Source organism: Plasmodium malariae (assembly GCF_900090045.1).
Source record: "Plasmodium malariae genome assembly, chromosome: 12".
NCBI lineage: Eukaryota > Apicomplexa > Aconoidasida > Haemosporida > Plasmodiidae > Plasmodium > Plasmodium malariae.
The window spans coordinates 306,224-322,243 of NC_041786.1; the positions used below are offsets into that span (position 1 = coordinate 306,224).

General features: G+C 27.1%; 3 protein-coding genes across 3 annotated transcripts; 1 reads left to right on the forward strand and 2 right to left on the reverse strand.

Moving 5' to 3' along the window:
• Positions 1-1,819: 1,819 nt before the first annotated feature.
• On the forward strand, positions 1,820-5,589 carry WDR16 (WD repeat-containing protein 16, putative; the record flags this gene model as incomplete). The annotated part of the gene is made up of 8 exons (XM_029006360.1): positions 1,820-2,465; positions 2,744-2,893; positions 3,142-3,261; positions 3,594-4,396; positions 4,716-4,983; positions 5,140-5,199; positions 5,332-5,412; positions 5,543-5,589. 8 exons carry the CDS (start codon positions 1,820-1,822, stop codon positions 5,587-5,589), a joined length of 2,175 nt encoding a protein of 724 aa, XP_028862856.1.
• Positions 5,590-6,158: 569 nt separating this feature from the next.
• PmUG01_12016300 (conserved Plasmodium protein, unknown function) lies at positions 6,159-7,094 on the reverse strand (the record flags this gene model as incomplete). The annotated part of the gene is made up of 1 exon (XM_029006361.1): positions 6,159-7,094. The coding sequence occupies one exon, from the start codon at positions 7,092-7,094 to the stop codon at positions 6,159-6,161; it is 936 nt and encodes a 311-aa protein (XP_028862857.1).
• A 2,825-nt stretch (positions 7,095-9,919) lies between these two features.
• PmUG01_12016400 (TBC domain protein, putative) lies at positions 9,920-12,126 on the reverse strand (the record flags this gene model as incomplete). The annotated part of the gene is made up of 2 exons (XM_029006362.1): positions 9,920-10,851; positions 12,012-12,126. 2 exons carry the CDS (start codon positions 12,124-12,126, stop codon positions 9,920-9,922), a joined length of 1,047 nt encoding a protein of 348 aa, XP_028862858.1.
• Positions 12,127-16,020: the final 3,894 nt, after the last annotated feature.

A 16,020-nucleotide genomic window follows, 5' to 3' on the forward strand; every position in this document is an offset into this window, starting at 1 on the left:
AAATAAACAAAAAAATAAACAAAAAAGAAAAAGCAAAGGAAAATGAAGAGAAGGCGATACTAATCGCGCAGAAAAAGAAATAGGGAAAAAATCAAAATACTTTCTCTTCCACTTCAACTCAAATTATTATTACTCCTCATTTTAAGGCGTCTTATCATTACTAGCGCTCCTAACCTAATGCTCCTTCTATATACTATTCATAATGTGTATTATTCATATATAAACTACGTATCACTAGTTGCGTATGAATCTTTTACGTAACCACTGTTTTTATAAATTTAACTGCATGGCATATTACGTTATATGCGTGTGCACAATGCGTTTATGTATAGAGTATCTAGTATGTATGTTTGGTGTGTATGCATAGACTTATGTTTCAACTTATCCTTTATTATTCCCTCCTTTCACTACGAATATACTTCGTGTTATTTTATTTTGTTTTACTTCATTTTATTTTGTTTTACTTCATTTTATTTTGTTTTACTTCATTTTATTTTGTTTTACTTCATTTTATTTTGTTTTACTTCATTTTATTTTGTTTTACTTCATTTTATTTTGTTTTACTTCATTTTATTTTATTTTACTTCATTTTATTTTATTTTACTTCATTTTATTATTTTTTTTTTTACTTTTTGCAGTTTCTCATCCGCCATTTCTAGCCATTTTCGCACCTACGTTATTTTAAATGCACACAAAGCAATTCATGTTGAGTATATTCATTTATAGGGAAAATTGCTTTAAAAGAGAAAAAACAAATGTAGAAGTGAGAGGAAAAATAAAAAAAATAATAAATACAATAAATAATATGAGTAAATTTAATAATATAATACAGTAAAACATATAAAAATATATTAAAATACAATAATAGGAGTGTTTTGTAAATTAATAAAAAGTTCGCTCGTACCTAATAGAATGGTATTTTTTTTTTTTTTTTTTTTTATAGCCATTTCTGTACGTGATTACGCTTGAAAATAATGTCTATCTCTTTGGCAGTTCTCCCCTTTGCACTCCTCTGTTAGATTTTTAGATGCATGCACACCTTCATACATACATACGAGCATACGCACATAAATACGTAAATTAGTACATGGATACTTGAATGCACACTTACACTCCCAATTACATAATTTATGTAAGCCCATTTTGTAATAAATACTTTCTTCATAATGCTTACGACGAAGTGTTAAAATTTCCGCACTTCACTTTCCCCATATGTTTTTTTTTTAATGCACTAAGACATATACATATGCATATATGTGTATGTGCGGGCCTTTCCTCAGTATGACGGTGGAAATACTATACTAATTATTAAAAAAAAGAAAAAAAAAGGAAAAAAAAGGAAAAAAAATTTATAATATCATATTATATGAAGTATGAAGAATCATTGGATCTGAATGGCCTACATATAAATATTATAACCACTTGTCCATATTTGCATATGCAGCAAGTATAGGCTTATTATATTTATGTGGACCTAGAGATTATTTTTCACTTGTAAAATAAGGAATTCCGCTACCTCCCAAAACTCTGCATACATGTATGCACGTATGTATGTGTATACATATATATATACATATACATACGAATATACGTGTACATACTGTTACACATATGTACATGTACATGTGTCTACATGACCGGGGATTAAAGTGCACCATCCGCTACGATGTACGCGTGAATATTTTTTCTTTCCTTTTCCTTTTCCTTCTCTTCCTCTTCCTCTTCCTCTTCCTTTCCTTTTTTTTTTTTTTTTTTTTTCTTTTATTTTTGCTCCACATAATCAAAAATTTAATATTACACTACTATCGAGGCTTCAGAGATGGAAAAGGAACTAGCAGTAGAATCATTTATCGGGTTCAACGGTAATATAACAAATAACCTAATTCTAATAAGACAACATAAAGAAATAAATGAAAGGGATTATAAAGAAAAATTAAAATGCATAGAAGAAGAAGAATTTTTAGAAAATGAAAAAAAAAAAAAATTAAAAAGTGTTTATAATTTAAAAAATATTACCATTAATCATAATTACTATGAACTGAAAAAAGAAGAATTAAAATATAATTTTTTTATGATCTATGCTATTGGTACTAATATAATAAAAGAAGACATTGTAAATAATAATAGAACAATTTTTAAAAGTGATGAATATAAAATAAATAAATTATATGTTGATAACAACAAAAAATATATTTGCTGTTGCAAAGAGAGTAAACTGATGTCTAATATTTATATATTCGATTTTGAAAATAAAAAAGAAAATATCATTTTATCTTTACATAAATTTAAAACAGTGGATATTTCTATAAGTAATGATGGGAAATACCTTCTCTCATCCGGAGGAGAAGACGACAAATGCTTAATATTAACTCAAATAGAAAACCAAAAATTTATATATAAGTCCTCTTCTGACTATCCATATACTAATATTTCCTTTTTCCATCAAACTAATAATTTCATAATAGGTTAGTTCAAAAAAAAGGAGGCTAAACAGTGTAAACAAGATATTTAAGAGAAGGGGGGAAGGGAAAAAAAAAAAAAAAAAAAATAAAATAAAATACAATCATGCAGTAAAGCAGTGTTAGTAGTATAGCACCGTAGCAGCATTAGAAGTATATCAGTGAAGTACCATTCGTAGCATATCCCCTCATGGCATTAAAAACCTTTTCAAGCCATAAACAGTGAAATAATAATGCAGTTAAATCCTCTTAATTTTTTCTTTTTTTCTTTTTTTGTTTTGAAGCTAAACTTAACAGCATCAAAATATGCTACTACAATTTTTCGACAAAGCGAATGAACGAAGTAGAAGTAAATACATCCATTTACAAAAGGCAGTTTGTGTGCTTAGAACTGAAAAACAACGATGAGTATGCCTTTTTAGGGACGACGACGGGTAAGACATATGCATAAAATGTACATTAACAGGTTTCGTGCATGTATATGGGATCATATATCAATCTTTGCAATATACATGTATGGGTGTACATATGCGTGCATGTACATGTGCAAGTACATGTGTTAAGGGAGCTGTGCCCAGCCGAAACAACAATAATTCCAGACTGTAAAATCCAATAGAAGCATTAAAAGCTGTCATAACAATTCCACGCTAACAATATATCATATTAAAAAAATATTGCGCAGGTGATGTACTAGTAGTAAATATAAAGTCTAGGGTTCTCGAAAAAATTATACCAGAGAATTACTTATTCAGTAATGGGATAAACGTAGTAAAGATCCTGGACGACAAAACGATCTTGACAGGTTCGCAAAAAAAATAAAAATAAAAATAAACGAAATAAAATTGAATAAAATGGAATAATACTGTATAAAAATAGTGCCACTAGCGGACATAAGACATTCTAATTTTTCGTTTAAAAAAGGTTACTGCTGGTGCACAGTTGCATGCACTTATATATATATATATATATATATATATATATATAAATACTTACATACATGCATACATACATATATACGTATGTGCGAACATGTGCAAATACGCGCGTGTTCTTAAATGCGAGTTTTTCCCTAATGCGGGGGGCGCTATTGCACACATATATTTTTTGGCTATCCCTTTACACACCGGACCAAAGGAAGTGGAGATGGATATGTGAGCCTAATAGACATTGTGGAAAAGAAAATTTTAAGGAAAACAAAGATATATGGATCTGTAAATTCAATTGAAATGAGAAATGAATCCACAATATTTATCAGTATTTATGAAAACATTATTTACGTAATGGATATAAACAATGGTAGTTATTATGTATTATTGCTAATTCACAATAATTATATACGTGATCTATGCTTTCCTATGAATTATAATTATATACTGTATACATGCAGCCATAATAGTATAATGGCATGGCAATTCTATGATAAGAAAGTTATATACTTAAAAAATATGAACAAGGGCAAATTCATCTATTATGATAAGAAGTTCTTGAATATACCAACAGATAAAAGAAAGAAACTATGTAAGCTTAATAAAATGGTTGAAGAAAAAAATAGTAATGCTATTGAAAATGATAAACAAAGTGCCAATTTAGATAATGATAAAAATCTACAAAATATAGAAAACATAGGCAAAATAAATAAGAAGTTAACCTGTCATAGTATAAAAATATCAAATGATGGAAAATATGTAGCTCTATCTATACATAACAATATTTACTTATTAACATCGAAATATTTGAAAATTGTTTCTCTTATTTTAAATTCTCATTATGACTATTGCAATACTTTAACTTTTTATAATGAATATGATTTAATAACTGCCGGAAATAATGGAGATATCAAATTTTGGAAATTCGAAAAAAACAAATATATTAATTTTAATACAATTAATTATCACTCATCCATAATTAATCATATTATTCTCTACAAGGATAAACATGTAACGACAAAAAAATATTCAAAAGAATGTACAATAAATTGAACGTTTTGTCTATGGGCATCATATATGGGAAGAGCACACTACACAGTTATGCTCTCTCTCTATTTCTCGTTTTTTGCACTGTGATGAGATGCAATAAGATACATTTTTTTTTTTTTTTCTTTTTTTTTTTTTCCCCTTTGTGCTTCTTTCGCAATGTACCGCAAATAGTTTCATTCTTTAAAGAAACATATAAGAATGACACACACGTAGCATATCCATTTTTTCAATGATTGCACATGACTCACCCTCCCCCCTTCATCTTTCTTTATATTTATAGCTCTGTAGCTGCAGCGAAGACGGGCTTATAATCTTATATAATATTCAAGAAAGTGCACTAGTTAAAAAGATAATAGATATAAATAATACAAGATATAAACAAATTGCTCTGAATAGAAAATTTGACATCCTATTATGTTGTGGAAACAATAATATTTTTATGTATTATGATTTAATTAAAAATGATGTTAGTAAGAATTTTTATTATTCCCCATTTCACAATATCCTCTCTGTTGATATTGATGACAGGGGCAAGTTCTTCATAACAGGTTCGAGTCCATCTTAGAAAAAGCAACACAAGCAATCATGATTTATGAGAAGTGAAAAATGAAACACATTTTTGTGTGCGTATGGGTGTATATATACCTATACACGTATGTATATATATGCATATCCACATGCATATGCATATTTTTCCCCCTTAGGTTCTGACGATCACAAGTTGAGATTGTACGAATTTAAAAGCTGCACTTGCCTATACATAGGTATGATTAACAACGACGAATGAAGTGAATAACGAGTGGCCATTTCTCTCCCTTGTAGTCCCTTTTCCTCTTCTTTCACACCCTTACATTTATCGATTTGCATTTCTTATCATCATTTCTCTCCAATAACAGGAAATGCCCATAACGATGTTATAAACAAATGCCTATTTACATATGACAATCACTTTATCGTTTCGACTTCAAGAGATGAAAGTAAGAAAAAAAAAAATTAAATAAAACACTATATCTATAAAGAGAAGATGAAGTAAGGTAGTACGCCTTGTTAACATTAAATAATTAATTTTCCCTTGAAACGAAAAAATGATTTGTTCAAACTGCGCAGGTATAATATACTGGAAAGTGCCCCCCGAAATAAAGGAATTCGACTGAGAAAGACTTCACAAGAAATATTCAAAAAATTAATAGTGATAGTTTCAGAAATGCATATGCATAGTGCACACATAAAAAAAAAAAAAATAATAATAAAAAATAAAATAAAATAATAAAATAAAATAAAAAAAAATAAAATAAAATAATAAAAAATAAAATAAAATAATAAAATTAATATACAAAAAGGGTACAACTTCAAGTATGTATGAAAATTGTGTAACTTTTTTTTTTTTTTTTTTTTTTTATTCCATGTACATGCAAATTACTCAAAAAAAATAACCAAATGGTGGAAATACGCATAAACGCGTACATATATATATATATGTATATACATACATGTATGTATATATTTATGCGTGTAACATATACATGAGCGTATTATATGTGCACACACATATGACGTCCAAAGCAGAACCGTTTTAGCGGAAAAGAAGGGGGCTCGTATGCACGCAGACATAAAGACATACAAACGTACAGATGTAAAAACGCATTTAAATTATTCAGAAAAACACCAAATAAAAATAAAAATAAAATTCCTTTGCTCAAGCTTGAATACATAAAACGCATTCCTAATTTAAGCGCGTAAAAAGAATCTCGTCAAATTTTGAGGTGAACCAAACTTCAGGTCCACATATATCTAACGCTATTTGACAAAAAAGGAAAAAGGAATTAATTTTTGTATTTTTAAAATCATATTTATCAAAATAAAGCATATTACTTTTTTTAAACATGCCCTTCACTTTTTCTATCTCAATGTTAACGTTTTTTGTTTTTATGCTCCGTATAACGGATAAAAAGAAATATTTAAAACCTTGAATAGTATATCGCACATCTTCTTTTTCATCTTTAAGTATAACATCATTTTGGTGGATATTTTTAAGACTACCTTGTAATTTTTCCTTTGTTATGTCGTCATAATTTCCTTCAGAAGTTAAAAAAGAATTATCTTTTAATTCTTGTTTAGCATCCCTTTTTACATTTAAGTCGTTAGTTTTTTTAAGCATATTATCTTTACCTGCTAGTAAATTTTTTAATTTTCCTAATGCTGATATATTTTTTATTCGCATTAATATTTCATCATCCGTTATAAATAAGAAGCTATAGTCTCTATATAAAGTCCTTAAGACAACATAATTCATTCTATTTTCATAATCTTGAACTTTTTTTTCAAAAATACGTAATTCTGGCGTACAGCTATTCCCTATATTTATTTGTGTTATTTCATCATATAATAATATTTTCCTTGACCAATTTCCTATTATGGTCATATAATATGAATTAAAAGATACCTTCCTTTTTTTTATATTTCCATTTCTCGAAACTTTTAATACTAAAAAGCCTTTCATCATAGTTTTAATTGCAATTATATAATTTCTAAACAAGTCATACTGTCCAGTCGTATATAATAGAGACAATCTAACTCTAAGGGGCTCACTTATATTCATATAAGACTTTATAATTTTTGAAACAAACTGTACATCATCATTTTGGTCCGAAATGTTCATCAAAAAATCACATGTTTTCTATCAAGAATTCATAAAATTAGAGAAAATTTATGTACATATTTTTAAGAAAAAAAAGCTTCATGGGAAAGACCACCAGAGAATTCCTTATCCACGGGTAAAGCAGCCTTCCCATTTATACAGCATGAGCAACGCGTGTGCAGATATATACATACATATATATATGTACAATACGTGTGTGTGCACTAATGCTTCTTTCCTTTCGTACCTCCTTTTTCTTTTCCTTGCTCAAAAAGAAGGGCAATTTTTTAGATAAGTTATCTTCTATTTCTACGGAAGTGAAACAACAAATGCGTATGCATAAATATTCGTATGTATAAATACGCATATGCATTAATACTCATAAGTATTAATACTCATATACATTAATACTCATATGCATTAACACGCATATGCATTAATGCACACATTCAGTAATACCCACATGTGCATAATAAACATAAGTGCATTCATACATAATGAACCACTCAAATGAAAAAAAGTAATGCCTATTTTTTGAATACCATTTTTCGCTTTTACTCCTCTGTTACTTGTCTTAAACTCTTGGTCTATTTTTCCATATGCTCTAAAAAAAAAAAAAAATGTTGTATACTTACTGCTGTTTGCATATTTCAAGATGGCATATATCAATAATGTATTTAATTCGTTTTGATGAGCTACTAAAAAGCGGAGAAAAGATATTATATTGTGTTGTAATAAGTATGCATCGTCTTCATATATTCGCTCATTTTTTTCTTTTTTTTTTTTCCTATGTTTTCATTTATTTCAATTTACTCAAATACTACTTCATTACAGTTCTGCCTTTCGTTCAATTTTTTATGGAAACTCATTTTGTTACTTCAATATTTGATAGTTTTGGCGAAAAAAAAAAAAAAAAAAAAAAAAAAAAAAAAGAAAGGAAGAGGAGAAGAAGAAAAAGAAGCAGAGTTAAAAAAAAAAAATAAATTTATCAGTAGAAAGTATTTTAAAAAATTACTTAAATTTTAACTGTATATAATTTGGGAAAAAAAATTCATACGATATTTGCGCGATTACGGGGGAAAGCAGTTCTACATGTACACACACACATATATATATATATATATATATAGATATATAGATATAGATATATAGATATATAGATATATAGATATATAGATATATAGATATAGATATAAATATGGATATATACTTATACATAAACATTTAATACTACAATTAGAGATGTTTCCTTTTTATTCTCTCGAACTGCACAAAGAAAAAATTGTTCTGTTTTTTGAACGTTGTTCTATGTGTATTCTTTAATTTTTTATTTTTAACACTTGCTCTAAATTGAATAAATGGACTTAAAAAAAAAAAAAAAAATGAATAAAAAAAATAGAAAAGTAAACAGAAAAAAACAGAACAGAACAAAATAAAATAAAACAGAACAAAATAAAATAAAACAGAACAAAATAAAATAAAACAGAACAAAATAAAATAAAACAGAACAAAATAAAATAAAACAGAACAAAATAAAATAAAACAGAACAAAATAAAACAAATAAAAAAAACAAAATAAAACAAAACAAAACAAAATAGAAGTTCCTACAACATACATAGCATAATTATAAAATTCCGCTAGACACAGGAAAACGGAGCATTTTTATATTTTTGTCATTATTATTAATGCGCTTTCATGTTTCCTTTTTTGCTTGTGCTATTCCCAAGCATTTAATATCACCCGCGAAATTTAATAGAAAAAGACAGCTTATTTAAAAAATTTGCAGTAAGAAAACGAAAAAAAAAAAAAATGAACACAAAAGAGAACACAAAAATGAATACGAAAACGGCCGTATTTGCAAATTTATTTAGACACTAAAATGTATTTTTTATTTTCTCCTTCATGTACATATGTGTTGAAGAGGGGAAAAGTACACCTATAAAACATGAAACAGAGTCAAATACCTTCAATTATAACATCATCCCACGTAACAAAGAGCCGCTAATAAAATGCATGCAGTATATACACATGTATATCATATATATATACATACATATATTTGTACGTTTATACATTTATATATGTACATTGCATGCATTATATTCGTTCTGAATGTTTTTGAGGACTCTCGTTTTTCGCAACTGCCATTTGTTAAAAACGAGCAGGTAAAGAAGGAACAGGTAGAAAATAAAAAAAATAAATATTTATTTATATATGTATGTATATATATATATATATATATTTATCTATGTATAAATTTTTGTTTAACGTAAATTTTCATTTACTTCCACTGAAAGGATTTTTTGCTCATCGCGAATTCAATAAAACAATATTTTTTTTACTTTTTTTTTTTTTTTTTTTTTTTTTTTGCGCAATCAAAGGATGCCATATGAATAAAATGGAGAATTATTTAATACCTTTTTATTAAAAATTGAGCAATCGAAAAAAAAATAAAGTAATTTAAAATGTAAAAAGTTGAAGTAATATAAAACATCGTAAATGAAATAATAGGTGTTACATAAAAAAATATACCAGGAAAATTATATTGTTCTTCCCCTTCTATATGTGTAATATATATTTTGCAAAGAATTAAGCGTTACATTTTGTCGTTGTATATATATGTGTATGGAACTGAATATGCACATGTACATGTGATGAACATGCGTGTAAATGGGGACATGTAGTATGGTTACATATAGGTATACATATGTACATGTATACCCACATATGTACATGTATACCCACATATGTACATGTATACCCACATATGTACATGTATACCCACATATGTACACGTATACTCACGTATGTACACGTATACTCACATATGCACACGCAGAAGGTGCTAAGAGAAATGCTTGGGAGATGATTGGAACGCGTTTTTTAAAACAAAGGCCTTGGATAAAATAGATTCGATATCTTGAATTTTCCAATCATGAGTTGGAAAGCGTTGCATAAATAATAGCATTTGTTGAAAGTCCATTTTCTTTAAATATTGAGACCAATGTACTAAAAAAACAGCACAAATGTATGGATGAAAATCGGTAAATATATCACAGATATCACTAATATATGTATCTAATAATCTTACAGATATATTAATTGGGAATTCTCTTAATAAAAGACAATTTACCCATCTAAAGGAAAATTGAATAAAATCTATATTGTTATCATATATATGATTAAATAATGAATTATCAATTCGTTTAACTATTTCTTTAACTTTGATTATAGCTCTTTGTATTCCTGGTTGACCAAATGTATAATTATCTTGTATTTGTTCTAATAATTTCGAAAGACAAAAATATAAATCTGACTCTACATTTTTTAATTCTTGTTCACCTATATTATCAATATCATTGGAATTAATTTCTTCTTTTAAAATAATTGGTCGTAAAAATACTATTAAAAATGGTGTTATTAAATCATTTATTCCTTGTACATATCCACAAGCTGGATGTCGAACAGAATAAATAAATAATACATGTTCACTTAACTGCTGTATTTTTTTATTATTAAATATATTATAACATGATTTCGTTCGAGGTATATCAACCTTTATCTGCCGTAATATCTTCAATTCATCTTCAGACAATCGATTCTTGATATAATATTGTTTTTTTAAATTTTCATATTCATCTCTTTTTTTCTTTAGCACTTTTTCTGTATCTTCTCGATTTAGTGGTAAGTAGCCTAATGCTAATTTCCAGCACTCCTCTCTTACATTAAACGACATTTCGTCTGATATCCCACCCCATAATATATTTTTTAGTTCATCTGCATTGGACAAATTGGGAAAAAAAGGGAAGTTATTAACGAATTGCCTATGCGATGAGGCGCACGTGCATGTACACATGGGTACAATACGCATATGTACGTCTGTATGTACGTATGTACGTCTGTATGTACGTATGTACGTCTGTATGTACGTATGTACGTTTGTATGTACATATGTACGTTTGTATGTATGTATATGTGTGTATATAGGATTATAAATAAATATATGTGCTCTTTGAGCAGACAATGACCTAGCGTTAGCTGGAAATTAACGTATACACCCTTCACAACGATCATATATGATCTTTTTCTCATTAATCGCTTGATATCAAATGAACAATAAATGAGGCATAAATGTTCTATGAACTTTAAATATAAAAAATCTGGGTAGCATCCTAAATCATGGACTTGTTGAACACACGCATTATAAACATGGGCATATACGTATAAGTCCACATATACACAAATAAATCTATTTGTACATACGAACATTGCATGCACATACATATTCGTGAAACCTCCTAAGATAGATTAACGTGTATGTACAAATTCATGCTAATTAAAGAGTCAGACAAACTACATACACATAAATTAGATTGCCATTCTCTGAGTGTCTTTAGAGAATATAAATACTCAAATGGAGTGATGGAATTTTGCACATATCGAACTCGTTGAAAAGGATTTTTATTCCTTTTTATAATCTATAACTTTTACTTATAGGGCAAATAAAACTGTATATTTATTTATTTATTTTATTTTATCTTTTATTTTTATCTTTTATTTTTATCTTTTATTTTTATCTTTTATTTTTATCTTTTATTTTTATCTTTTATTTTTATCTTTTATATATATCTTTTATATATATCTTTTATATTTATTTTTATTTTGTGCTGCGGGGGGATGGAAAAAAAATATACGGATTTCTCCTACTACCCCTTAGTGATACATGTGTACAAATTGGTATTTATAAATATATATATGTGTGTGTACTCATGTGTATATATGTCTGTAAATACATGTACATATACACCTCTTCGAAATATGTTACTTGTTATGCAATAATGTACGCGCATATATTGACATACGGATACAAAATATATATATATATATATATATATATATCTTTAACTTTATCTTGTCGTGTTTTTATTTTTCCCTACTTATATCTATAATCGGACTGTTCAGAATAGAATAAAGTTTCTTCATCCTATGTGAGATATTTTTTTTATTTTCCGTTTGATCTTTTTCGTCCCCATCTTTTATTTCTAGTTTCATTTTGCAATTTTTTTTTTTTTTTTTAAACAACAAAAACTGGAAGAATCAACACATAGAGAAAATAAAATTTTTCTTATATGGGTATATGAAAGTATCCTATTTTTATTATTCATTTTAAGGTTTTTTTAGGGATAGATATTCACTCTCATCGTTTATTTTGTATTTTATTATTACTCTTCCTATTTCTGTTATTGCTACTTTATTAGTATTACTACTATTGCTGCCATTATTACTGCTACTATTACAGCTATTACTATTGCTATTATTATTATTATTATTTTTATTTTTATTATTATTATTATTATTATTGTTTTTTTTTTTTTTTTTTTTTTTTTTATCTATTTCTTGTATATTTTTTTTAACATTACATACTGCTTACTGTAAGCTTTTCGTTATATACTACTCCACTACGTGCCCCTGACATTCGTCAAAATTTTATTTTTTTCAGAATGCTGTTCCAGTAAAAAGAGTTCCGATATATTTCCCTTTTTTTTATTCTCATTTATATTCATTTTCGTTTGCATTTTTATTTTATATTATTTTATTCAATTTTTCTTTCAAATGTTTGTTACTTGTAATTTGAAAAAGGAAGAATGTGAGATTGTAAAGATGTGAGATTGTAAAGATGTGAGATTGTAAAGATGTGAGATTGTAAAGATGTGAGATTGTAAAGATGTGAGATTGTAAAGATGTGAGATTGTAAAGATGTGAGATTGTAAAGATGTGAGATTGTAAAGATGTGAGATTGTAAAGATGTGAGATTGTAAAGATGTGAGATTGTAAAGATGTGAGAATGTAAAGATGTGAGATTGTAAAGATGTGAGATTGTAAAGATGTGAAAATGTAAAGATGTGAAAATGTAAAGATGCGAGAATGTAAAGATGCGAGAATGTAAAGATGCGAAAATGTAAATTGTACGGAAGTAAAAATGTACGGAATTAAATATCATCTTTTAATAGCTCTAAAAACCAAAACACGTCAAAAATTTTCCCAATTTTAAAAAAAAATTAATATGGGTAAATATACTCCCAATGCGCAGGAAGAAGTTTAAAGAGAAAGCTAGGTGTAACGCTGAAAAAAAATTTCAAAGGGACGTGTTTGTTACGTTTGTGTGTACGCATATATGTATGTATGCATGTATGTGTGCACGTATGTATGTACGTATGTATGTACGTATGTGTGCACGTATATATACATGTATATATATACATATATGTGCATGCGTATGCGCGTTTATTAGTATACTACTAGTCGCCCCAAACCTTGTAATAAGACATCCATTATATTTTCCCATTTGTAATATACAACTTAACAGCAAGATGCCAAACGAAGAATAACAAAAACAAGGTTGACAGGCATTTTATTTTCAAAAAATATATTACCTTCTGCTTTAAGATGCTATTATTAGTATAACAGTAATACTCGTATTTATAACACAATTTTGCGTATTGAACCGTTATATATGTGTTTTTAGAAAAGTGCTTCATTAACGGTACGAAACACTCTATACACATTTAAAGAGCATTATATGATATGTATAATAAATGTCCCACATGATATACGTATATTAATATATCTGTAAAATAAGATGGCAAAATAGTAAAAAGGCAAAATGGTTTAACAAAATATCACGTAAAGCACTTTTATGTAGGATAAATTTACAAAAAATAAAAAAATAAAATACCCACATTATGAAATATTATACATGTAAGAAAAACGTAAAATTATATTTGAAAATAAACGTTTTGTGTAAAACGATGTTGGAAAAAAATTATTAGTAATTTTTGTTTTTATTTAGAATTTATAAAAGCGAGACTGTATGTTTTCCATTTATACACGATGATTCATAATAATATTACATTTAAACTACATATCGAATTGTATGTAGTATTATACGAAAACAGTGTAATATTATTATGGTAACGTTTTTATATATTACATATATTAGTGTAAATACAGATGGAAAAAAAAAAAAAAAAAAAAAAAAAAAAAAAAAATGCTATCTCATTTTAATTAAAGCATAATTTCCCTATAAATAGAAAAGATATGTGCGACCTATATATATGTCGCATGGCATCCTACTTAAATTTTATAAAATAACAGAATGTGAATTACCATTCGTTAAAGTAATTGATACCATTTTTATTATCCCTACTAAGTTATTTTCATTTTACTTTGTTTCCCTTAAGTCGCTATTTGCATACATTTTATTTGCATTATTTTATGACTTCTACATTATTAGTCATAAAACCAAAAAAAAAAAAAAAAAATAATAAATAAAAAAAATAATGAAGTATAATAAAAGTATAACTAAAAAATGACAAAAAACAATGAACAATAGAATAATAATTATGAAATAACAATTCTCTAACAATCCTTGTTGAAAAATTTATTAAATTTTAGTATATCATATGCTTAAAAGTATTTGATTTAAAAAAATTTACTTTGACGTATAGTTCAACATTATACTCAGACAGGAAATAAGAGGCAAACTTTTCCACCTCTCTGTGTTATTTATTCCTTTCCCATTTTTCGTAAAGCTTATTAGGAGCTATACTATACATACCTATATATGTATAAACACATATATAATTTTTTTTTTTTTTTTTTTTTTTTTTTTTGTATTACCATACTCTTTACTACGTGTTTTCCCCTTTATAGTGCATCTGTTATTTGTTAAATTATCTTATTTTATTTTTTTTTAAATATTTTTTTTTTTTTTTTGTCCTAATTTTTTTTTTAACAATATATGGCTCTTGAACATAACAAGGCTTCTATCTTTTTTTTTTTTTTTTTTGTTATTTTGTTACAGTAAAAATTGTTTATTCGTAAATTAAAGAACAATATAATTTTTATTTTTTTTTTTTTTTTTTTATATATGTGAAAACTTTCTTTTACGTGTCCTTTTTTTTTTTATAATTCGAAATGTAAATATTACATCATTTTACTTCTTTTGATTTGCGCACCTGATATTTTATTTTTATGTACATAAGCATACATATGTGTGACAATAGGAAGCCCCTGTTACTATTTATCAAAAATATAGGTTAAATAAAAGTAGTCTTTTTTCCGCCCACTTATTTATTCTTTAAGTTTCTTTATTTTGCTTCTCTATGCTATGATTTAGTTTTTTTTTTTGTTTTTTTTTTTTTATTTTTAACCATAAATAAGTAGCTCAATTGGAACAAGAAGGAGAACATCTTTAGTAGCAATCAAGGATAAAGCAGTTCACGTCCATTAACTCTGTTTATGTTTGTATATGCATTTTCTTTGTAATGATAATATTTGGTCCTACATGTTTGACTGTTAACTGTTTGACTGTTTCACTGTTTGACTATTCAACTATTTGACGGTTTCACTGTTTAACTGTTTGACTGCTTCACTGTTTAACTGTTTGACTGCTTCACTGTTTTACAGCTTGACTGCTTCACTGTTTTACAGCTTGACTGCTTCACTGTTTTACAGCTTGACTGCTTCACTGTTTTACAGCTTGACTGCTTCACTGTTTTACAGCTTGACTGCTTCACTGTTTTACAGCTTGACTGCATCACTGTTTTACGGTTTGACTGTTTCACTGCTTGATTATTCAACTGTTTGACTTTCATCCTGTTTGATTGTTTTATCGAAAACTCCTATGCAACCGTACACATAGAATCTAAGCATAATTTAATTGAAGAGAAATACAATCGTTGTGAATATAGAACATTCTCTAATGGGTACATATGGACAGGTGACTATACCATACGCACATATGGACAAATACATATACATGCATACATATATATATATATATATATATAAATACATTTCCTTATGTGCGCATGCAATTATACGTACATATATAGACACACGTGCATAAGTACATCTCCATTTATACGTACAACTGCCCCTACA